General features: G+C 40.0%; 1 protein-coding gene across 1 annotated transcript in view; it reads left to right on the top strand.

The window, feature by feature from the left end:
* Positions 1 to 25,675, top strand: part of mertka (c-mer proto-oncogene tyrosine kinase a) — a 114,027-nt gene that overhangs the window by 80,121 nt on the left and 8,231 nt on the right. Inside the window, exons 11-17 of the mRNA XM_060848986.1 lie at positions 9,021 to 9,109; positions 11,240 to 11,335; positions 14,778 to 14,858; positions 16,778 to 16,870; positions 18,938 to 19,059; positions 20,920 to 21,029; positions 22,453 to 22,612. Of these exons, the coding sequence (XP_060704969.1) occupies positions 9,021 to 9,109; positions 11,240 to 11,335; positions 14,778 to 14,858; positions 16,778 to 16,870; positions 18,938 to 19,059; positions 20,920 to 21,029; positions 22,453 to 22,612 (751 nt within the window). The remainder of the gene's footprint in view (positions 1 to 9,020; positions 9,110 to 11,239; positions 11,336 to 14,777; positions 14,859 to 16,777; positions 16,871 to 18,937; positions 19,060 to 20,919; positions 21,030 to 22,452; positions 22,613 to 25,675) is intronic.

Here is a 25,675-nt window from a genome sequence, read left to right as displayed (position 1 = left end):
TTTTGTGGTATTTATATCTATTGAACAATTATTGGCTTCTCTCCCTTTTGTTATTTTCCAAAAGAGAAATTAGCAGGGTGTTGCTCACACCACATATTTCTTTAAACAAAACGATATGCTTTTGGTATAATTTAAATAATAAAAGCTGTAGAAAACTTGAGACAATGAAAATATAATCAGAGGTCAACATTTAGCCTTGCGCAAGGGAAGAGGTTTTTTTAAAAATTCTTCATTGTTACAGGATAATGGATATATAACAGAGGCCATAGAAAATCAAGTCTCCTCTTTAGAAATTTAAGTACCCTTTTAAAACATCAGTAGAAGTCACTGCCTGCCAATCAAATCCAATGCTGCCATTTGTGAGGTTTCATTCCTCTGGGCTTTTAACTGTTGTGAGAACTTTGAAAAAATATCATTTGATGAAAAATTTAATTTTGCACATTAGTTGTTTTGACATTGAATTTCCGTTTAATTCATCCTCACTGTTGTTCAGTCCCTCTTATGTTTCTATTCTAATGCTTCAATCTGAATGGTGAGAGGGATGTACCTGCCTCAGATCCTAGATACCCAGTTCCCTTGCTGAATCAATGCTTGCAGTCACTTTGTGGATGAAACCATTTTGAAACTCAAGTGCTCAGGGGCAAAGCTAATTTACAGCAAATGCTGTTCACTGCTACGTTACAGTAAAATTTGGCCATTTGTTTACTTCTGCTTTCAGCAGAATGGCATGTTCAGGATTTCCTTCTATTTTGTCATGCTGTTACGCCTTTTAATTTTCCCATTGCCAAGAATTTTAGGAATTTCTACTGAATAAACCGAACAAATTTGGCTTCAGTTTCAAAGGAACAGATTAACCCTTGAACTGCTAACATCTCCAGGGAATGCCCTGCCTCTCTTGATAGACTCGTAGTGAAATGTTAAAATTACAGCAACAGGTTCATAATCCATTACTCTAATGTTAACTGTAAACTGCCAAAATAAATAATGGAATGTCGGAACAGGATTAGGTGATTCAGTCCCTTGAGGCCGTTTCATTATTCATTGCTGATCTGTATCACAACTTGGTTTTTGTAACCCTTATCACCAGAGAAGTGTTATTTAACCACCATCACCACCAACTCCCCCCACTCTCCCCACAAACTCTAAGCCTCCACAGCTTTATATAGGAGAGAGTTTGAGCTTTCCATTATCCTTGTGTGAAAGGGCCTCTGAACATCAACCCTTCCTGTCACACCCTACCAGTGAAAGTAGTTTCTTTCTCTCGAGTTGTGGATGCTCCACTGTTGAATGTATTCAAGACTCTCAAAATCTAATGGAGATAGGTAAGAAATTGGCTTTAAGGAAAAGAGAGTAACCACAACTTTTTCCGAACCCGATGGGGTTTACCCAACAGTTTTATATTCATTACTAGACTCTTAATTCTAGATTTCACTGTCCCCTCCACTATCTGCCTTGGCAGGATTTGATCCGAGACATTATTTGGGTTTCTAGATGCATAGTCATGTGATGATACCACTAGGTCATCACATCCCTTCTGCTTCTGATGTATTCAACAACCCTATTGAATCCATTTCTCTATTTAAGAAAAATTCACTACCCCTCATTCTTCCTCATTGGATGTTTTCTTTCATTAAGGTTTAATTGCCTTTGTATACTCTTATTAGAGAACTGATTAGTTATAGTTACATCTGTTAGTAACATTGTCAATTTATCCACTTAAATTAGCTATTTATCTGCAAAATATGCAGAGTCAGGAATTTAAATTAAAGAGTTAGACATTAGCCTGCAACGTACAATTTTTGAAGCAGGCTCAAAGGCTGAAATGGCCTACTCTCGCTTCTCATTATATATTGACAGTGAATCAACAATCAGTGTTCCTTTCTGATTGATTGTGCCATTTGTGAGTTTATTGTGCTTGATTGCACCACCATCACACTCTTGATGGGAATCTGGCTGAGGGATGATGTAACTTTTCCTTTAAATGAAACGTCTCCGTTTTGCTTTACCTTGACCTGCTCAGATTAACTTGGTAATGCGGTGGCTAGTATAATCAATTCACTTTGTCTATGTCCTAACTTGTTTGGGACTTCCTATTCCTCTGAACATCTCAATAGTTCCATCCCTTTCATATAAAATTCTCATTCTCCACCACCCGTCAAATGCCATGAAAAGTTTCTTACCAAGGTCTCTTTACTGTTTACCTCGCTTGATTGCTGCACTGAGTCAGTTTGCATTTCGCTGATGCCTTCAATTTCCACCTGCTCTCTCTTCTCTCCATTCATTGCCTTCTTAGCCTCAGTTTACCATTCCCTTGATATAAACTCCTGTATTCACATTGACTTTGTCATCTCACATAGCATCACTATTCCTGTCATCAATCACAAAAGAGACCTTATCTGATCATTTCCTGATCCAAATCCTGATCCAAATTCTCTCTTGCCCATGTCTGCCCATGGATCTCATTCCAAGTTCACTTACAACTACATCTTCAAAATCTCAACTGTTCAACTTTTGGCTCTCCATTCAGCATAACATTTCTGCAGCAACGGATCTGGTCAAGCACACTCTAACTTCACTGTCAATGTCCTAGTCTCCTATGAAACCATTACTTCTCACCCTGACCATTCTCACCAATGTATTCCTTATGTTTAAAGGATGCAGGCTTGCATGACAATTGACTGCTTTAGTTGCTCAATGCCAAATCTTGCTGCACCACTAAAAGTACAATAGATGCTGATCCCATCTACTATTCCTGTTCACTATTTTAGTGTCATCCTGAAATGCAAAGATAACCCGAAGCTTCACTTCAGCATGTCAAATCATTATTTTTTAAGCCTTACATCCTCATTTCCAACAAGAAGTGTGAAGAGATATAAGACGTAAGAGCAGAAATATGTAATTCACCCCATCAAATCTCCTGTGCCATTCAATTAAATCACAGATGATCTGATAATCCTGAACCCCACTTTCCTAGATAGGATTTGAGAGGTGAAGAGTCCACAGTAATATCGGCTAGACAGTCGCCTGAGGCTGGAATCGAACCTGGTTCCCTGGCGCTGTAAGCCACCTTGCTGCCCTTTTTTTTCTATTTCCTCCTTAAATTTACGCAATGTCCCAGCATCCACTGTACACTAGGATAGAGAATTCCACAGATTCACGACTCTTTAAGAGAAGTAATTTCTCCTGTTCTGTTTTACATCTGCTGACCCTTATCCTGGAGCGCAGAGAGATGGCAGCAGCTAATGGTGTTGGGAACTCATAGTGAGATTGAAGATTGTGAAATTTAAACAAGGCTGGAAAATTAGCTGCGCTTTGATGAGAGGGAGGAATCTCTCACATAATCCTCATCATGAAAATCAGTTCAGCAGTTAGAAATGGAAAAAGCAAGTAAGCCATCAAGAGGAGGGAATAACTTTGGACTGGTTCCTGGACAGAGTTATATAAATTCCTGAAGGGGACCATTACAAAAATTAAATGGGGTAATGTTTCTATGCTGTAAAGTGTAAGTTAGCTCCTGAAATACAGTTTATTCAATGTTGCTTTTAGTTTCTTACAGTAAATGTTTTAAAACTTGCAATTTTGTTATGCAATCCACGTAAAAATAAGGATTGCAGATGCTGGAAACCAGATTCTAGATTAGAGTGGTGCTGGAAAAGCGCAGCAGGTCAGACAGCATTCAAGGAGCAGGAAAATCGAAGCTTCGTGCAAAAGCCCTTCATCAGGAATACAGGCAGAGTGTCTGAAGGGTGGAGAGATAAATGGGGGGGGGGGCAGAAAGTAGCATAGAGTACAAGAATGGGAGTGGAGATGAAGGTGATAGGTCAGAGAGGAGGGCGGGGGAAGGTAGCAAAGAGTACAATGGGTGAATGGGGATGGGGATGAAGGTGATAGGTCAGAGAGGAGGGTGGAGTGGGTAGGTGGAAAGGAAGATCTGTCTGGACATGCAATCTGTCCAGTCAATCACGGGAAATTCAGATATCATTTTTAACAGTTGTTAGTTTCTGCAAAGATAATATCACAATCCAAAATCTTCTCCAACCCTCCTGTCTCTTCTCTAATTCAGGCCTCTTGAAAATCCCTGGTTTTAATTTGTCCTGCACTGATGGCCATCCCTCTAGCAACTTTGGCCCAAAATTTCTAAAATTCCTTCACTAAACGTCTTCAGTCTTCTCCGTCTCTTACCTCCTTGAAGATGCTTTATGAATTCTACCTCTTTATAATATAATTAAACCTTAAATATGTCATTTTCCTTAATGTGAAATCTGCAATTACTATCCAACTAAATCCAAATGACCTATCTAACTTTTATTGTTCTACAAAATCAAATTTTAAACATTACACTTGATCATTTCCTTTTTCCACTTTGCTTGCACTTACTGTTTGGGAGATATGGATAAGTTATTTTCAATCAACTTCAAAGCCCAAGGTTGTGTCAAACTGTATCTCGGTCAGAGCTACTGACCCCACAGAACAGCACCAGCTGAAAATATTAGTGCAAAACTCTGGCAGCTCAGAATTCTTTCCAGTTTGTTCACGCCATGATTGGAACAAGAATGACACAATGCGAGTATCAGCCAAGCTGAATTCTGAGAAACGAGATTTAAAACGTTGGTGTTTTGGCAGATCTATTAAACCCCCAAGGATAGATGGGTAAATGTATTTGAGAGTGGCCTGAACAATTTGCTATTACTCCGCATCATTGAGAAAACAGAGTTTTCATCACATTGAGAATTTTCTCAAGCACAAAATAATGATTGAAATGTTATGTTCTTAGGTATCATGTCATGCTGATCACTTTACTGATGGGTTTCACCAATGGTTTTGAATGAGTTTTGCCTCTTTGTCCCAACTGCTCTTTCCCCCACCACTGCCTTAGAGCTGACATTTAGCCAGGCTGATGTTTGTTTTCACGGTGTCATTTTTATTCCTGTCAGATGATATGGAGACATTGACACAGTTGTTTAAGCTGAAACTGAGCCAGGGATTTTTAGTTCATTCCTTTGTCACTGGACACGATTTAGGATCAGTAGCTTTAGCCAGCATGCAAGTTACGTTTTTAGTCAGAGACCATTGTAACTTAATTTCCAGGGTGTGTACGTTGTTATGTTGCATTTCCCCTAGTTCTCCACAGTTGAAGAACTATTGAAATGGTTGACAAATCTAGCAGCAAAAAGATATCACATGGTAGGTTATTTTGAATAAGTACCTCTACTTTTTAAGCCTGAGTCTTGGCCCATGCAATATTTCATCCCTTAAAGCTATGAAATAAAGTTTTCTTCACACTTGAAATACTATTCATTTTAATAGCTAAATTGTAAAAAAGTACTCAGTACTTTCTCTCCCCGAGGGTGAACTGAGGTGCTTTTGGTTATGTAAGATATACAGACATATATTCAGATTACTACCTAATGTAAATCATCAGAATAGGATAAATGAACACAGATACAAGTTGTTAAAAAACAAGCTTAAGACAGATTTCATGGTGCAATGGTAATGTCCTTAACTCTGAGCCAGAAGGGCTGGGTTCAAGTCCTCTCTTCTCCAGAGGTGTGTCATAACACATCAAAGCAGGTTAATCTGAAGACACATTTCTCACCCCTTCCAATTCCAACTTGATTTAGCCTCCTCTCTCCCTCTCCCGACCTATCCCCCACCTTTGATGATCTGTGTTGCTCCTAACAGACTTCGCATGTAAACTAATCAATTAGAAACCATTGGAAACATGGGCGATTTAGTGTAGTTAATAATAGATGAAGTGTACCACAGTTAATTTGGCGATGGGAGAAAGAGTCATTTTTGTGAAATAGCACTTCTGAACATAAAAAAGAAAACAAAAGACAAATTTTTGGGGAATCTTGTGGCACAATGGGCCAGGTGACCCAGGTGCAGGTCCCACATTCTTCAGAGATGGTTCATAATGTATTTGATCAGGTTGATTATTAAAAGATATGACAGATTTCGGGAAACTCTTCTTTGGACTCTAATTATTTAAGAAAATGATGGGTTAATAGTTTGGGATTTCAAAGTTGATGCATTTATCAGATTGATGAGCTATATTGGGTTAAATAGCCTTCAACTCCATTTTCTGCTCTTTTCGGGTATTTACTTGAACTGACAATTTGCTTAGAGGCTGTTTCTTCTGCTGAGAACTTGGCAAAAGATCAGTGAACACACTGGTGTCTCCACCTATTTAGAGTTTCTCTAAATCAGGATTCCCAGATGAGTTTCTCAGCTATTTTAGTTATCGCGCTTCATAGTCCTTTTATTAAGTTTAACAATTATTCACGGTACAGATTTATGATAACTTGGGATTCTGAATACAAGTGTTTTCAATTGTGTGAAATACAATAAATGCTTTCAGGAAACCAGTATCAAAAGGACCAGTGTAGTTTAGCATTAGGCTATGTTTCTCGGTCCACTTAGAGTCAATAGACATCACTGGTGAACCTTCAGAGTGGGACATTAAAGAAAAATTTCCTTCTCAAATCAACCCTCTAACTTGTCTTCAGCTAGACTTGATTACTTAGAAAGGCCTATGAAAATAATTATTTAGTTCAAATCAGGGGACACATTTTTTTCTCTCCAAGGACTCCTCTTCAGGGCTGCTTTTTGACTGTCTGAGTCTACTTTCTGGTTTTCAGGAACACCTTTTTAATTCTCACTGGCTCCTTTATTGAGTGATGTCATTGAGTAGGGACATCAACTTCTGGACTTGTATTGGCCTTTAGGGTATTTGGACTCTCACAGAATTAGAATAATTCCCCAATACCTTCAAGAATTATCAACCCCTTGATTGATAAAGTCATAACACACCAGGAAAGCATTAATTTGCTAATAACAGTACAAGAACAAAATCTACACAAAAACTGTTACCACATACATAGAGTGGGGAAGTATGTTTTCTTTGCAACAAAAACAGAAATTGCTGGAAAAACTCAGCAGGTCTGGCAGCATCTGTGGTGAGAAATCAGAGTTAAAGTTTCAGGTCCAGTGACCCTTCTTGAGAACTGATTTTCTTTGCGTATGCAAAGAATATTTTAAAAAGGTATAACCAACCATTTTCTGCATCTCAGCTCACAACCACAGATTTAAATTTGACAATTAAGGTATTGATTACAATAGCATATGGCATTTTTTATAACTCCTGAACAAACACAGTCTTAAGTTTGTTATTCATTTGCAAGTAGCTCATTTGCAAGTAGCAATACTCACCTGCAAGTAGCTCATTACCTCATGATTTCAAGTTTTCCAAGCTCCTAATTAACTGAGTGTTCCTTTGTTGACAGGTTTGAAATTGATCTCTCTTTGGAGCCTCCTGCCCTTGCAGCTTTCCTGTCTCTCCCAACATCTTTTCAACTTTGCTGTATTCACTTCCCTATCTTCCAGATTTTGCACCACTGTATATCACACATCCCCCGTCCTCCAGGTTTGGCAGATCCATCCGCCATCCTCCATCCTTCATCCTCCATCCTCCATCCTCCATCCTCCATCCTCCACCCTCCGTCCTCCATCCTCCGTCCTCCATCCTCCGTCCTCCGTCCTCCATCCTCCGTCCTCCATCCGCCATCCTTCATCTTTCATCCTTCATCCTCCATCCTCCATCCTCCACCCTCCGTCCTCCATCCTCCATCCTCCATCCTCCATCCTCCGTCCTCCATCCTTCATCCTGCATCCTCCATCCTCCATCCTCCGTCCTCCATCCTTCATCCTCCATCCTCCATCCTCCATCTTTCATCCTTCATCCTTGGCAAATCCTTCACATCTTCCCCCAGCAACTCCCTTAATACTGGTATTTATTTACCTCACTAATATGCCAATCCACAGCAAGCATGGGGGACAACCAGACCATGATTGGAGGACCAACTCCTTGCCATTACTTTCTGTCTAATTATATGCACGTGAGGGGTGACATTTTCCTGATTGGTTGGCCCCATGAGTGAATTTTTCCAGGCAACTTGATTATTTTGGAGACAGATGCCCCCACCATCCCTGTATATTTGAATGTTGGTTCAACTGCATTTGAACACGTTGATTTAAAGGAGGACAGAATCCAGGGAGTTCTGTATATGTTTTAGAGCACCAAGCAGCCGTAAACAATGAGCGGTCTTTTATAGGATTTGGAATAACCTTCAGTGCTGTTGGGAAAATTCCCTGCTTGTTGTGTGGCAGAACCATTACCAATGATGGAAAATCCTTATCTCTGCAAATAACTTCCCAAATGGAATGTTATTATTTGAAGTGGAGAAAGTTACAAGATTGTGGTGTGGGATTAATTGGGCAGGTCTTTGAGGGATCCGGCCTCAGCATGATGGCCTTTCCAGACTTAACTTTGTATAGCTTTCTAGCCTGAAACATTCATAATTTGAACTACCTTTACTTCCTCTGTAAATGATGCTGAGATAAAAGAGGTGTACCATTGCCAGAAGCAGCTGATAACTGGCAGAATTACCTCTTCTTTGCAGCCAGGAAAGATTGAGCTAGCTGGAGAAGTAATACTTTTGAAATGTTTCTTACCTTTATAGTCGTTTTCTGGTGGGAGTTGAAGGAAATAAAATTTGGGTGTGAACTTTGCCGCTAACTAGCTGATTTGCTGACAATATTGCATCAGTTCAAGAATACCTTATTGTTTGGAACGACAATAGAATAACACAATAGAATAATGGAAAGTGAGAAGGTGCTCTCAGTTACCCAAAGGTCACCTGAGTTTCCCAATCTCGGGCATGCCCTTGTGTAGGAGCAATGAATATAACTCAGGCTGTTCGCATTCATGATGGGAAAGATGGGAAATTGTGTATTTTCTCATGATAGTTTGAGGCTTGGGCAAGCTCCCACATTCTATCAATTGATGTAACTGAGAAACTTAGGAAATGGATGAAATTAGCTCATTTCCTTTTCAGAAATATTTTCAGTTTTACAAACTCTTTTACAAACATGTTAAGGCTAGAGCTAAATTAACTAAACAACGTTAATGTGTTGTTTTGCTCATTAACTATATCATCTTATTTATTTGTTAAATGTAGGAATGCATTTGGTGATGGAGAACTCTCTGAACCAACAGTCCAGTACAGAGCGAGAAAAACCTATATACGGAGAGCGGTTGAGGTTACACGTAAGAGCCATCTTTTACTGTTCATTTCTTGTTTGAAGTGAAAAAGGTGTAATAATAGAAATGATTGTCTGTGAAGACTTTACACACACACATTCTGTCAGCTTTACACAGGAATTAACACGTTCAAAATAAGTAGATTAAAATCTATGTAATAATAGCAAACTTGTAAAACATTCAGTTTTGATCTTGGAAGTAGTACCAAAATTCTGTAACAGTCAAGTATTACTGGCAGAAAACAGGCTGCAGTTAACAATACAAAGATGCCTGTAAGAAATGACAGAGTAGAGTTGCTTGTCTCCACAGCCCTGACTGTTTTGTGCTTTTCTAATATTCAAGGGTCTTTATAATTTAGGGATAATTTTATCATCATCCTGGTTCTGTAATAATCTAACTCTTCTCCCAGGATATTTAAAATCAGACACTCCATTCAATTTTACATTGCAGTCGACAATTGGCATTTGGTCCTATCCCAACAGGTTTCTGTCAATAATGTTAGATTGAAATTAGCCACATCAATTTGACCTTGGAAATTGATAATCTATCATCAGCAGCGTTCAACACATAGTTCAGTGAGTGTTTAAACAATTCACTGGCTTAAAGCTGTCAACAAAACATAACTTGGGTTTTCTACAAAATCAAAATGTAAGTTATTTTGATTTATTTTCTAATTTTCTCCCCTTGCTCCCAAATTTCCAATGTTATGGCAGCAACATTCCAGTTTTTATGGCTTGGTGGCTCGGTTTCAAAAGTGTGAGCTAGGAAGTGACTATTAGACTGTGTGTTGGTATTCCAGATGCTGCTGTTTGCTTCATCCCCACTATCACATGGACTTGATAATCGCATGACTATTCGAGCTCTGTCTGGTGGATTTTCTTTTCCATCTTCTCGTATCATCCAGCCGAGATAGGAACATATGAATCAGAAGCAGTCGTGGACAATTAGCCCCTTGAGCTTGCTCTGTCATTCAATAAAATCATGGTAGATCTGATTACTTCACATTCTCACCCTCCCCGGGTTACCTTGCAACCCTTGCTTATCATAGCAACATAAGAGATAGGTTGTGGTGCAGGTCATTCAGTCCTTCAACCCTGCCCCACCACTCAACAAGATCCTAGCTGAGCTTTCCCAGGCCTCAACCTCTCCCATGTGCCATCAACCCCCTGAGTTTTGAAAAGTCTATCCACATTCACTTTGAATACTTTTAGTGATCTAGCCTCCACTACTCTCTGAGGCAAAGAATTCCAGGTGTTCACCTATCATCTGGGAGAAGAAATTCTTCCGCACCTCTGTTTCCATTTTCTGTAACTATGTTCCATGGTTCAAGATTCCCCCGTAAATGAAAATATCTTCTCAGATACCCACCAATCACTTGCCTGTTTTCTTGTGATGTCACATTTCAGCCTCTTTAAAGGCAGAAACAAGTTGAATGTTCCGTCTCCCTCAGTTTTTATTGCCCATGGTCACTGCCCTCCTCATGGCAGGTCTACTCCTCTTTATGAAGCTGCGGACCCCACACCTTCTCACCTGTTTCAGAAACATAGGCTCATCCTCTCTTTTGGCTGGTCTGCTTAACACAGATCCTGATTGCTGCACATTCAAGAATCGAACTGTCTCTGCCTTAAAGAAGATTCAAGTCCTATGCTTCCACTGCCTTTGAGTTAGAATTCCAAAGACTGACAGCCTACTGTGAGAAAATCCTCCTCTTTATATCTGTCTTAAATTGGTGATCCATTATTTTGAAACAGCAATCCCTCGTTCTAGATTCTCCCACAAGATGAAAAATCCTTTACACATGCACACTAATTGTAGCTAATCCAATTGTCTTGTCCCTCTGTTTGTACCTGTTGAGGGTGACCCTGAACTAGTGAATTCCTGGTTTTTTCATTTAAACATTCCTTCAGCTGGTAGTGCAGTGATTTCTTTGAAATGGTTCATATTAAAATCTGAAAGCAAAGCAGTACAGTACAAAAATGACACTGTTAGAATTTCTGAAATGGATTTTGGTGCCGTGATTTTGATGACCATCAAACAGATTAGGAGAAACATATCACCCACACAGAACTCTTACAGTGCTGTGAAGTACTGTGATTCAATTAACTGATTATAATTTTCCATGATTTCTTCTCACAGTAGATAGCTTGGGAATTCGTGCAGAACTGAAAGAGAAGCTGCAGGATGTAATGACTGACAGGAAGCTATTGACTCTGGGTAAAGTTCTGGGAGAAGGTAAGGAATTGAACTGATGTTTGCAAACCCAGGCTTTCCATAAATGGTATGTTAAAATGAGAGCAGAATACTATGCTATGAGCTGTTTGTCTGCCATCCAGGGTTCCAGGCATTGCTTACATATTTGACTTCTATCTTTCTGCCACCATTCTTCTGCTTTGTGGCAGAAATCATCAGCTTCATGGAATATATATCTGCATTAATCCGTTCTGTGTAATTGTTGTCATATCTATATCAACCACGATTTCTTTACTTATACACCTGTGATTTTTTTTGTAATATTTTATTCCACTTTGCTTCAAATAATTAAGCTGATAGGATAGAAATAAGTTTTAAACAACTTATAGAGCCATGGAGTCAAACATCATGGAAACAGACCCTTCAGCCTAACTCATCCGTGTCTGTCTTAGTTCAATTTGTCAGCACTTGACCCATATCCCTCTAAACCCTTCTTATTCATGTACCCATCCAGGTGTCTTTTAAATGTTGTAATTGTACCAGCCTCCACCACTTCCTCTGGCAGCTCATTCCATACATGCACCATGTGTGAAATTCTGTGTGAAAAAGTTGTCCCCTAGGTCCTTTTTAAATCTTTCCCCTCTCACCTTAATCCTCTGCCGTCTAGTTATGGACTTCCCCATCCTGAGGAAAAGACCTTGGCTATTCGCCCTATCCATTCTTCTGATGATTTTATCAACTTCTTTAAGGTCACCCTTCAGCTACTGACACTCCAGGGAAAATAACCCACTCTATTCACCCTCTCCCTGTAAGTCAAACCCTCCAATTACATCAATATCCTTGCAAAATTTTTTCTGTACTGTATCAAGTTGTTTTTTATTCATTCACAAGATGAGGGCATTTATTGCCCAGGAGGCAGTTATGAGTCCATCACACTGGTGTGGGGTTTGGAGTCATAGTTTCCTTCCGTAAAGCATATTAGTAAACCAAATGGGTTTTCCTGACAATCAGCAGTGGATTCATGGTCATCATTAGACTGCTAATTTTTTATTGAATTCAAATTCCGCCAACTGCCATGGTGGGATTTGAACCCAAGTTCGCAAGCTTCTCTGGATTAACAGAGTGATATTACCGTTAGGCCATCACCTTCCCTTTAGCAACATATTTCCTTTAGAAAGGCTGCCAAAATTAAATATAATATTTCAAAAGTGACCTCTCCATTGTCCTGTACAGCTGCAACACAACATCGTAACTCCAGTACTCAATGTTCTGACTAATGAAGGCAAGCATGCCAAATTATTTCTTCGCCACCCTTTCTACCTGCAGCTCCACTTTCAAGGAACTATGCAACTGCACTCTGAGGTCTCTTTCTTGGGCAGCACTTCCCAGGTCCTTACTGTTAACTGTACAAGGCCTGTCCTGGTTTGCCTTACCAAAAGACAACACCTCACATTTATCTAATTTACACTCCATCTGCCACTCCTGGCCCATTGGCCTATCTGTACAAGGTATTCTGAGGTAATCTTCTTCGCTATCTACTACACGTATTTATTTTGCTGTCATCAGCACATTTCCTCATCATGCCTCCTATATTCACCTCGAAATCATTTATATAAATGAAGAAAAGCAATGGACCCAGCACCAATCTTTGTGGCACACTGCTGGTCACAGGCTTCCAATCCAAAAAGCAACCCTGTACCACCACTCTCTGTCTCCTACCCTCGAGCCAATTTCGTATCCAATTGGCTAGATACCTGGCTACCATGAGATCTAACCTTACTAAGCAGTCTGCCATGCAGAAGTTTGTCGAACAGACATCTCAATCTGGCTGAGTCCCATTTGCCAGCATTTGGCCCATATTCCCCTAAACCCTTCCTATTCATATACCCATCCAGATGCCTTTTAAATTTTTTAATTGTACCAGTCTCCACCACTTCCTTTGGCAGCTCTCATAACTTGTTGAAAGATTAGCTGAAATAAGAAAACTCAGTATTAACTTTCTCCTCCCTTTTAGTTACAAACCAAGTCGATTTATTTTATCTTTTAAAATACATAGAAACCTAATCACAAATACTGGAATTAATTAGAAAAGTGTTATAAAGATGAACATTGCAAGATTATAAATCATTGATGAAATATATCTCATTTCCAAGAATCATGCAGAATGAGACCATTCAACCTATCAGTGATCATGATGGATTATATGTGTGGAAGTACAGTTATATGGTTGAATTAGTTTGACTATTCTGGAAGTATACAGAAATCTCCTAATATTGAAGCCATACAGGATAGGCTAAGGCACATATAAATTGTACCACCTGTGACATGTAAGTCTATCAAAATGCAGAATCACAGTGCTCTTCTGTCCCTAGAATTGGTTTTATTCATGGTATGTGATATGGCTGACTGGGCCAGCGTTTATTGCCCACAACAAATGCTGTGGGCCTGACTGACTTGCAAGCCCATTTCAGAGGGCTGTTAAGAGCCAATCAGATTTTTGTGGGTCTGGAGTCACAAATCAGGTTAGTCCAGCAGATTTCCTTTCCTAAAGGGCACTAATAATCTAGATGGGTTTTATTGCCCATCTGTAGTTACCCTTGAGGGCTGCCTTCTTGCAAAGGTCTTCATGGCACACGGTATCCCTACCTCTGAGCTAGGAAGCCTGGGTTCAAGTCCTATTTCTCCAGAGGTGTGTAATACCTGCTCTAAGCAGACTGATTTGAAAATATCTTGAATTGCTTTCTTGAAAGCTGAAGTCCATTTGGTGTAGATATACCCTCAAAGCCATTAGAGAGGAAGTTCCAGGATTTTGACCCAGTGATATTGAAAGAATAGTGATATATTTTCAAGTCAAGATGGTGAGTGACTTTGAAGGGAACTTGCAAGTGATGGTGTCCCTATGTATTGGTTGCCCTTGCCATTATAGATGATAGTGGTAGTGGTTTCTACCATCTTGTAGGTGGTACACACTGCTGCTCTTGAGCGTTGATGGTAGAGGAAGTGAATGTTGTGGTGAGCTGCTTTGCCTGGATGGTGTCATGTTTTTTCAAGAGTTGTCGGAGTTGCTTTCATCAGGGGAAATTGAGACTTTTTTATCACACTCCTGACTTGTGCCTTGTAGATGACAGACAGGCTTTGGTGAGTCAGAAAGTGACCTACTCACCATAGGAATTCTACCCTCTGACTTTGATGGTACTGTAGAAGTATTGCATCACATTTAGAGCTTAACCAATTATGTTGTTACGTATAATTTCAGGTGATCCTTGAGTGATCTTTCTAAACTCGAAATCTAATTAGTTGAATGAAAAATGAAAACTGGCATGGCAGGTGATGTGTTGCATCTGTAGCATGTGGGATATGGTGGAGTACTGTGAACCAATATGAAGGCAGTGTCTCCAGCTCAAAAATCTTTCATCAAGTTGTTTTAAATTCTGGATGTGGAAACCCAGTAGCTAACTGATCTTTAATTTCCTTTTTCTTACAGGGGAATTTGGTTCTGTAGTGGAAGGACACATTCAGCAGGCTGATGGTACCAGTCAGAAAGTAGCTGTTAAAACCATGAAATGTAAGATACCACTGATGCCATATATAACCCAAAATAAAGAATGAACCAATTTATATATACTCTCTGCTGTAACATCAACAGTGTTCCAAGCAATTTTTAGATAGAAAAATACAAATGAACACAAAGACATGTCAATAAAGTTAAAAGGTTGAAAACATGAATTTCAGAATGTTTTCAAAGGTGATGAGGAGGATAAATGAGGTTTATGGACAAAGTTAAAAATTACACATCACCAGGTTATAGTCCAACAGGTTTATTTGGAAGCACTAGCTTTCAGAGCGCTGCTCCTTCATCAGATAGAAATTCTGTGCCTTTGATCCTACTCCATCCTGCTCTTGATGAAGGAACAGCGCTTCGAAAGCTGGTGTTTCCAAATAAATCTGTTGGACTACAACCTGGTGTTGTGGGATTTTTAACTTTATCCACCCCAGGCCAACACCGGCACCTTCACATCAAGATTTATGGGGACCAAGTGAGTTGGGACTTTTTCCACAGTAGCAGTGGAGCTCTGCATTTTATCCCACAACAGAGCCATCATGAGGGTGTGGAAAAACCCCACTACTGATGAAGATTTGGGATGGTCAAAGATTAGATTCAGGGGAATGAACAGAGTTTAGATGAGTTTGAGAGTCATGAAATTAAGTTAGAGCAGGGTGGCAGAGGATTTCAAAATGATGACACATTTCTAATTCTCCAAGTTGAGCCAGGAACTGGTATCATTCAGCAGGAAAGGGGTTCGTGACTGAGCAGCGTTGGTGGGACTGGTCATTGGTGGCTGAGATTTGTGGGAGGAGGATAAGGCAAGAAATAAATTGGAGAAATGAGCTTTACAAACAGTGAAGGAATGGTGAAGAGTTTATGTGTGATGAAGAACATGGTATGAGCAAGTGCTAGTAATGTTGTAACTGTGAGGTAATGGAGCATAGGATATGGTATTTGAAACATAATTATCAGCCAAAATAAAAATGCCAAGGTTTTGCACAATCTAAGTGGTGAGAGCGAGGGATTGAATCAGTAATAAGGGACTGGAGGACCTGGCAGAAAAGCAACAGCTGAGTGTAAGGTGAAAGGATACGGCATGGCTGGCTGTGTTGAGATAGACAGGAATGCAGCATGCAAAGGCAGTTTGACAAAATTAGGCTGCACACGCGATGCCATGAGAAAAGTTACAATTTCTATGCTATTGAATGCTGTACAGTGGACAACGTCGGATATCCCATCCAACTTAGTGTTAAGCTGAAAGTAAATTTGCAAGAGTCTTGTTGCTCTGAGTAAAGTTGAATATGAGCAGAAACCAACAGATAGTATTTGAAGAGATTTTCTGCGCCCACCCCATTCTAAAATACTTACACAATGGTCTCTAGTTAATGACTGCCCAGCGAATGCAAAAGTTCTCCAGCATTGGTCCCTTAAGAATTACATACATTTTGTACAGGCCCAGTCTGTTCAATCTCTCCTTATAGTACAGTCCTCTCTTCAGTGAATCAGGCTGGTGAATAAAATCATAATGAACTATATTGAAGTGCAATTGCTGCTGCTCTGTGGATGACCAACAATTTTGTGCTGAATGGCCAGTGTTTTGCACAGTTCTTGAGGTGGAGTGTTGGCTCAGATACTGAGAGCACTGTACATCAGGATAATTTAACAAAGAGTTCAATGTCTCATTTTAAAGAGCAGCATTTCTGACAATACAGTATTCCCCCGGTGCCTTCCTGAAGAATGGCTCACATTACATTTGTAAATAAAAAGCCGAGTTCCCAGAACAATTGACTAAGCTCAGTTGCATCTTTGGATGTAAGTTGTTGTTCTACACATTGAACTCAAGCCAAATATTTTACTGTTTTTCCAGTATCATTCTGACTCTTCTGAAAGAGAAACAATACTTCATTGTGGAAATAAAACCATCCTGTTTTTTCTAGTGGACAACTTCTCACAAAGGGAGATTGAAGAATTCCTGAGTGAAGCAGCTTGCATGAAGGATTTTGATCACCCAAATGTCATTAAATTGTTAGGTAGGATCAATCTTTCTTTCATACATACTCATTGTCACAAAAAATGTACATGGTTTTAAATGCATTTCATACAGCATTTGTAATTTTGAATTGAACTATGAATCGGGCTTGTCATTGGCTCCATTCCCCATTGGGCATTGGTCGTGGTCATGTATGAGCTTTACTTTTGCAAATCAGAGGACTGTTCAACAGAAGCAGTATCATAATAGATTTCAAGAACAAAATTGTTTCCCTGATTAAGGGCAAAAACAAAATGGGCAGCCCTTAATTTCATTTGGCACACCTCTTTGTCAGCAACAGCCACGGCTGGGACATTTTGCTGAAGACCAATTTTGGACTGAGTATGCTTACATGAATGGCAGGTAGCCTATTAGAGTAATTTAGAAGCCAGTTAAGACCAATTATGAGAGCTTGACTTGGATTTTCCAGATGGAGAGTTTCCCATTATCATTGATTTTAATACATTTAAAATAAACATTGCTTTCAAAATGCAGCAGAATTGGAGTTGACAGCACACCCTTTATCGAACAGTAATAAACTTGATCTCAGTCAGGCATGTGCAATTGAGGAGCAAATATTGACAGAACTTATTAAAATATATTAGAAATACTTCAATTTGAAATGTGACCTAGAAAGTTTGTTTAAAAACCTATTCAAAAGGGATTTTGAGACTCTCAATGATCACTCATGTCTTTCCAGCAGGATAAGGCCACTATCGCTGAGGTTGCAGTATATTCTCATCATTTTAGCACTGATATTTTCAATGCAGGATTCTTGGTTTATAATTAATGATAAAGCTTTTGTTCTCAAAATGTAGGAAGGAAGCAGCTCAGCAGCATTGTACATGTCTGTCAGGATCACCCTTTAGAATGAAGAGGGAAGAAGGTGACATCGTGGCAATGTCATCGGAGTAGTAACCCAGAACCATCCAGTTCTAGGAAAATGGACCCCCACTGCAGATGGCAGCATTTAAATTCAATAAAATTTGAAATTAAAAGCTAGAATAACGGTGACCCATCTGGTTAATTAATATCCCTTCCAGAAGAAAACCTGCCATCATTACTCGATGTGGACTACATATGACTTCAGATCTACAGCAATGTGGTTCAACTCTTAATTGCCCTCTTTGATTGCCTCACCAAGCCAGTGATTTCAAGGGGTAACTGAGGGTTAGAAATTAATCCAACCAGCATCATCCATATCCCATGTATAAGATTTTTTTTAATAACATACCTGAGGCAGTGGATAATTACTAGATACCACACCAATAGTGATTGGAGAGGGAGCGTGGGGGCAAGAGGGAGCCACAAGGGAGAAGTGATTGTCAGCAAGGGCAGTCAAATAGCTCTCAGTAGGCACCTCTTCACAATTCCTAGGCTTTGCCAACGTAGATGTAATTGGTTTGGAGACCAGTGTCTCTGCCTTTATTGATTAAATGTCACCCCACCATCATACCTACCATTAGGGAGGGCATACAGTTCTTTCTTAATAGCCTGGATTGGAAGAAAGTACATAATGGTTGAAATTTTTCAGCCACCTTGCACCTTGCTGTAATTTTGGTAAATACTTGAATGTTTATAGTCCTTTCCTTATTTGTTTCTGGGATGTGACATTTATTGTTCATCGCCAATTGCCCTGGAATGAAGTATCTTGCTGGGCTACATTGCTGTGAGTCTGAAAACACAGACTAGCTTCCTTCCCTAAAGTTTTTAATTACAATTGATAGTGGTGACATGCTCACCATTAGGCTAGCATTTTTAATTCCAGATTAATGTCACTATCTGCCAAGGTGAGATTTGGATCCATGTCCCCAGCTCATTTGAGGCTGGGATTACCAGATTACTAGTTCAGTAATATTACCACTATGGCACCGCCTCCCCAAACGATTGCCCTTCAAATGTGACAATAACCTGAAAATTAACTATCTACAAAAGTTTGTAGAAACGTGAAAGAAAATTCTGGATTGCAGATTCATTGAAGTTTACTGAACATTGGTTGCCAATTAGAAGAAAGTTTGTGTGCAGTAAGTGAGGAGATCTAAGTAAATTTGTTTGTACTTTGATTTAGCTGTTTGCTTGGAGCTGAGTTCCAGGGAGCCAATTCCAAAGCCAATGGTCATCCTCCCATTTATGAAATATGGGGATTTGCACAGCTTCCTACTGCGCTCGAGGCTCGAAGAAAATGCTGATGTGAGTAAAGAAGCACTTGTCCTGAATATCGCCATTGTGCCAGTTTGGAAGGCAATGACGTCATAAAACTCATTAATGTACTTCCAGGAAGTTCTCTGTGCGCTGCTTGTTTAAGCGACAGTCTGGATCATATCGTATAGTAAATAAACTGTTTGAAAAACATGGCAAAGGAGGATTGAAAAAGGCCGAGGGCACAAACAGGGTTGATCTAAAATTCTTATCGAATGCTGCCTTAGGGTCCGTGCATCAACTAGTTGCCAGCACTTATTATGCTCAAATGTCCCAAAGGAGGTGGGACCAATTGATTTCAGGCTTTTTCATGAAAAAACATCTAACTGATATATCTGCACATCCTTGTTGTGAAATGACTCCATGGTTCTATCTTTGCAGCCTACTATAGTATCCCATGATGATCTGAGATAGCTGCTGTCTTCTCACACTGGGCAATGAGTTAACTTGCTCCACATTTGATGGTTGTGGCTTCAACTACTCAGGCATGAAACACTGAAATTCCCTCCATAAACTCTCTGTTTCAACCTCTCTTTCCTCTTTTAAGACAACACACAAGTTTACTAAATAGGAGCATAAGTAGTGCTTCAATCCTACCCCACCATTAAGTGAGATCAAGGCTAATCTGCTTGTGATTTGGATTTATGTTTTGAACATGTTCTTTGACCAAACTCTTGGCGTCCTACCTTAATATCTTGTTAAGCGGCTGTGCGCCGAAGTTTCATTTTATAACACATCTCGACTGCCACAGAAATCAGTGCTGGACACCTAATTATCTGTGATATAGTTTAATGACTTGGATGGTGGAAGTCAATGTATTATCACAAAGTTTGTGGATGACACAAAATAGGTGGGAAAGGCAAGTGGTAAGGATGAGACAAAGTCTATAGAGGAGTATGTGGGAAAATGTGAAGTCATGCACTTTGACAGGAAGAAAGAGGAGCTAAATATTGTTTAAATAGAAAAAGTGCAGAAAGCTGAAGCATAAAGGGATTTGGCAGTCCTTGTGCATAAATAAAAAAAAAGCTCATATCCAAGTAGCTGACAAGGCAAATGGAATGTTCGCATTTACTTCAAACAGAATAGAGAATAAAAATAGGGAGGTATTGCTAAACTGTACAAGTTTCTAGTTACAGTCAAAACATGTGGCGCTGAAAAACCACAGCTGGTCAGGCAGCAGCTGAGGAGCAGGAGAGTCAATGTTTTGAGCATAAGTACTTCATGAGGAAAACTTCAACTCTCCTGCTCCTCGGATGCTGCCCGACTGGCTGTGCTTTTCCTGCGGCGCACTTTTTGACTCTGATCTCCAGCTTCTGCAGTACTCACTTTCTCCAATGTTATAGTTAGACCCCACTTAGAATACTTCGAACAATTTTGGCCCACTGATCTGATGAAAGCTTTACTGGCATTGGAGGCAGTCCTAGTAGACTAGAGAGTGATGCTGAGAGGTTGTTTCCCCAGGGGGAGACCCTAAGACCAAAGGGGGTAATCTCAGAGTAAGTGGGTTGCCAGTTGGGAGAGAAATGAGGAGGAATTTCCTCCATCAGAGGGCATTGATTCTGTGAAATTTTTAACCACAGAGGAATGTTGAGGTTGCATCATGAGGTAAATTCAAGGCTGAGATAGATTGCTTTCTTTTATCAGCAAGGGAATCGAGGTTTAAGGAAAAGAGACAGGAAAGTGGAGTTGGAGATGATCAGATTAGCCATTGAAAGGCAGAACAGATTCGATGGGCCAAATATCCGTACTTCGGCTCTTACGTCTTACAGTGAAGTCTCTCTGGATTTTTAAAACAAATATTAAGAACACTGTTGCTGATGTAAACCATTTGCTGTGAAATTTGTTTTCCAGTATTTTCCACAACAGACTTTGCTAAAATTCATGATCGACATTGCCAATGGGATGGAATACCTCAGCAACAGGAATTTCCTGCACAGAGATCTAGCAGCCAGAAACTGCATGTGAGTAAAGGTTATCATGCCTGTGTTCCTTTGTGGGTGTGTATGTTTAGATATGGTCCCTTTACCCTTCACTGCTGCCTGATCCTTCCCCTCATGTTTATAAAATCTAGACTGGCAGACCAGTTTTTACTTATGTTTCTTTCATTCATATGTGGAATGATTGTTTATAATCTTCAATTCTATTTTTAAGCAGTGCCAACTCTGTGCTGAGGAATCAAAGTAACTGCTGCTGTGGCTTTTTGCCTTGAACTTTAAAAACATTGACCCTTTTCCAAATCCTTCACAAGCTTCTGAATTGCAACATTTTATGAAAATGATTCTCTTGCTGATTAACACACTGCTTTTATTCCAGTAGCTCATTTAGTTGCAGATAAGTTCCTGATAGTCACATGACTATTACACATTGAGGGTGTCCTTTAACTGAATTGGCTTGCAGAAGTATTAGCAGCAGACACAGTGTTATTACAAAGGTGCTTTCAAGTCATGCATCATGTAAAAGCGGTCCTTCAAACATACAAAATGTAACCCAGCAAACCTTCCAGCTAAGGGGGAAGCATAAATCTTATTTACTTCAGATTTGTGATTATTTTCTTGTTCCTTTTTCCTGTCCTCCATTTTTTTTGTTTACTCCTTCAATCCAAAAATATGTGATAGAGTACTTCTGATCACTGAAAGAATGGAAGGGGTTTCATTCTTGGACATAGCACTTTTCACAGCCACAGGATCTTTCAAATTGGTTTACAATGAAATGAGGCATTCAAGAGGGAGTTAGATGATTAGTTGGATAGAAATGGTGTGCAGGGCTTGGCATGAGGTAATAGAATCTGTGTAGGCACAATGGGCTGAATGGCCTCCTTCTGCGCCATTAAAATTCTGTGCAATAATTTTGAAGTACGGTGCTCATGAAATGGACAAAACAGAACAGTCAATTTGTACAGAGCAAAATGTATAATGTAAAATCGACTCAATTTTTAAAAATATGTTGGTTGAAGGATAAATATTGGCCAGAACAGTGGGTACAACTCTCCTCTGCACTTTTTTGAAATATACCTTTGGAATTCATCATATTTGTTTGGGAATGCAGGTGGCCTTGGCTTTATGTGGCATCTGAAAGATCTCACACTGGCAGTGCAACACATCCTCAATATTACACTAGAGACTTAGTTTTGAATTTTATGCCCAAGTCCCAGAGTCAGACTTGGACCCAGAACCTCCCAGAGGTGCTATCAACTGAGCCGCAGCTATACCCACTGGGTCCTGCTTCAAGGCTGTTCATTAAGAATTCCGTGAGGGCCAATTTCTCTTCATAGCCGCTCTCAGCATTTGCATCTTCCACTACTGAGTTAGTTAGACAGTTGTTATTGATTCCAAAAGTGCCATCATAGAAACGTTTAAACTGTTTATTTATGTAATAATTGAACAGGTTACGTACTGATATGACAGTATGTGTGGCAGACTTTGGTTTATCCAAGAAGATTTACAGCGGGGACTATTACAGACAGGGTCGGATCGCGAAGATGCCAGTAAAATGGATTGCTCTCGAGAGTCTTGCTGATCGAGTTTTCACGATTAAAAGCGATGTGGTATGTTTTAACAAATGAAATATATATAAAACTCTTCTTTGTACGTATAATCTGTGCAAGTATATCGTGCTCTTTAGATATTCACTGTGGCCCTAGTCAAAGTCACAAAAGACATTCCCTGTGACTGTGATATATTTTCTGTATTCAGCTTGTTTGCTGCTTTTGAAATGATTGACCACATCATCCTCAACACCTTGCCTTTGTTACCCAGCAGGTTCTGCACTTAGGTATCCAATCACTTCTATCAATTTTCCACCCCTGCACTATCATTTCTGTGATGCTAAAGGACATGTTCTTGGTGCACTGCTGTTTCATCTGCTTGCTGCTGTATCACAATATCACCAAAAGAGTATGAAGTTGCCTTTCACATAATCATCTGCCCATCCTATATCTCCCAATTCCTCAAGCTTTGACCAACATCTGAACTTGGAATAGCTGTAACAGATGGTGCAGTAGTAAAGTCATTGGACTACTGATCCAGAACCTCCAGGCTAGTGATATGAGGACATGGGTTTGAATCCCACGATGGTAAATGGTGGAATTTGAATTCAACAAAACATCTGAATGCGACAGTTACTCTGATTGCGACCATCTAACTATGTCAGTTGTCATTAAAAACCCATCTGGATCACGAACGTCCTTCAGGGAAGAAACTCTCCTCACCTGGTCTGGCCAACATGTGACAGCGGTTTGGCTGACTCTTAACTATTCTCTGGTCAGTTGGAGATGGGCAATAAGTGTTGGCCTGGTCAGCAACACTCACATCCTGTGGATTAATTTTAAAAAAACTTTGTCACACTGTACATGGATTCTTAAGGAGCTTGACTGAATCAATGCAGAAAGGGTGTGTCCCCTTTTGAGAAAATCTACGACCAGAGGCATAGTTTAAGAGTAGAGGGGTGCAGATTTCTTCTCTCGGGGGATTGTAAACCTTTGGAACTCCTTGCCACAGAAAGTTTGGGGGCAGAGTTCTTATGTATATTTCAGACTAAGCTACGTAGATTCTTGATCAGTAAAGGAATCAAGGGTTAGGGAAAGGGCAGGAAAGTGTACGTGAGGAAGCTTGGATCAGCCACAATTCTACTGAATGGTAGAGCAAGCTCAAGCTGAGTGGCCTACTCCTGTTCCTATTTCTTTGGTGGCACAGTGGCTCAGTGGTTAGCACTGCTGCCTCACAGTGCCAGGGACCCGGGTTCAGTTCCAGCCTCCGGCGACTGTCTATGTGGAGTTTGCACATTCTCCCCGTGTCTGTGTGGGTTTTCTCCGGCTGCTCTGGTTTTCTCCCACAATCCAAAGATGTGCAGGTCAAGTGAATTGCCCATTGTGCTAGGTGCATTAATCAGGGGTATGTCTGGGTGGTTGGTGTGGACTTGTTGGGCCAAAGGGCCTGTTTCCATAGTGTAGGTAATCTAATTTTCTTATGGTGTTATTAGAAAGATCAAAATTATTGTCTTTGCCCACATGATATTCTTGCCACCATTGCCTTTCCTCTCCCTGACCGGTGTGTCAAATTTAATCGAGCTGTTTGCAACCATAGTGTCCTATTCAATCTGGGGCTGAGCTTCTGATCTCTGGAAACACTACTTCACTGTTTCCATCTCTAAGACATCACCAGCCTCATCTCTTACTTCTGACATTTTGCAGCTTCGTCACCTCTGAACATGATCACTCCACCAAACTCCAGACCTGTTCCCTATCCTGCATTCTCTATAAACTTCAAATTATTGAGCCTTCTCCTGCCTGTATTCTGTAGTGTTGACTCTTGTGTATCCATTTTATTCTTCATCACTGTCCACATTGGCTCCCAGTCCCTCAAAACGTCCTAATTTAAATTGCTCATTCTTCATGGATTTGTTCGCTGCTAAACTTCCTTGAAAATTCTCCCTGTTCCCCACCAGCAACCTTTTTCCCTGAGTCTGGCCAATAATACCTTGTTATCTACCACACCCCTTCATTTTTCTCAAGCGTTCACCATACCCCTTTCCTGTTCCCAAGTTAGCAGCATGGCCTCAGCCACTTGCTTCATAGACTTGGGAATTCCTTCCCTGAAGTTCTTGTCTTCTCCTCCTCAATCCATCTCTGTTCAAGCTTTGGCTTGCTTTCCTGGTCTCTCTCCCTGGACAGAGTACCTATACTTTTTCTGGTTTCCTCCCATACCACTGGGTTGTGCCTTTGACATGTTTCAACAGAAGGAAAGCATCGAAATTCAGGATGGTGTGGCTAAGTAAGAGAAGAAAATTAAGTTAGCAGGTGTAGGAACATTGGTTTTGTGCACCTCCTGCAGACAGGGTTCTGATTCTGATCTAGTGGCTACTTGGCTTGAAGAGTGACGAATAGTGTGGGAAACAGAAAAACTGAAGCAGTTGTTTATTTTATACTGGGTTTTCATGACCTTGGAATGAGTTCAAGGCAATATTTTCACTGAAGGGTCAGATTACATCTTGAACCACGAGAGACATATATTCCAACCAAGATTAGATTGCAACCTTGAAGTCGCTTTGTGCTTATTTTAAAACCCATTACTCTGCAACTTTTAATTTGATGTTTTGTTTTTATGTACTTTTTATGGAACTTCTGGAAGAGAGTTTACATCAAATTCTGCAAAGAAAATTAAAAAGCAATTATTTCAAATCACCTGATCATGTCATTGTGTAAAATACTTCTCATCACAAAGTCCAGCTTTTTTTAATGATTCTGATTTTTATATCCACTCCATATGTTGTATGAAAAAATTTCTTAATGATAAGCTCTGATTTTGCCTCTTTTCAGTCTAAACCACTTTTTTTTTCTTTTCCCATCATGATATAGTTTGAAGTAGATCCTGTCTTCCACTGAGCATTGTCAGACATTGCTACAGTTACATTGTATTCTCAGTCCTTGGCATCAAACGTAGGAATTTTTGTACATTGAGAACCAGAGCAGCTCATATTTCTGTTTGAAATCCACTCTGCTGAAACATAGTGTGTAACATGACTGCACAAATCACAGTACAGCCTGTCATATTATGAAGGTAGGGGAGGGATGTAGACTAATGAATGTGTAACTGGAGTACCTGGGAAGGCT

The sequence above is a fragment of the Hemiscyllium ocellatum genome, chromosome 3 (genome assembly GCF_020745735.1).
Source record: "Hemiscyllium ocellatum isolate sHemOce1 chromosome 3, sHemOce1.pat.X.cur, whole genome shotgun sequence".
Lineage (NCBI taxonomy): Eukaryota > Metazoa > Chordata > Chondrichthyes > Orectolobiformes > Hemiscylliidae > Hemiscyllium > Hemiscyllium ocellatum.
Note: the sequence above shows the minus strand (reverse complement) of the source record. Positions and strands in the feature narration are given on the sequence as shown.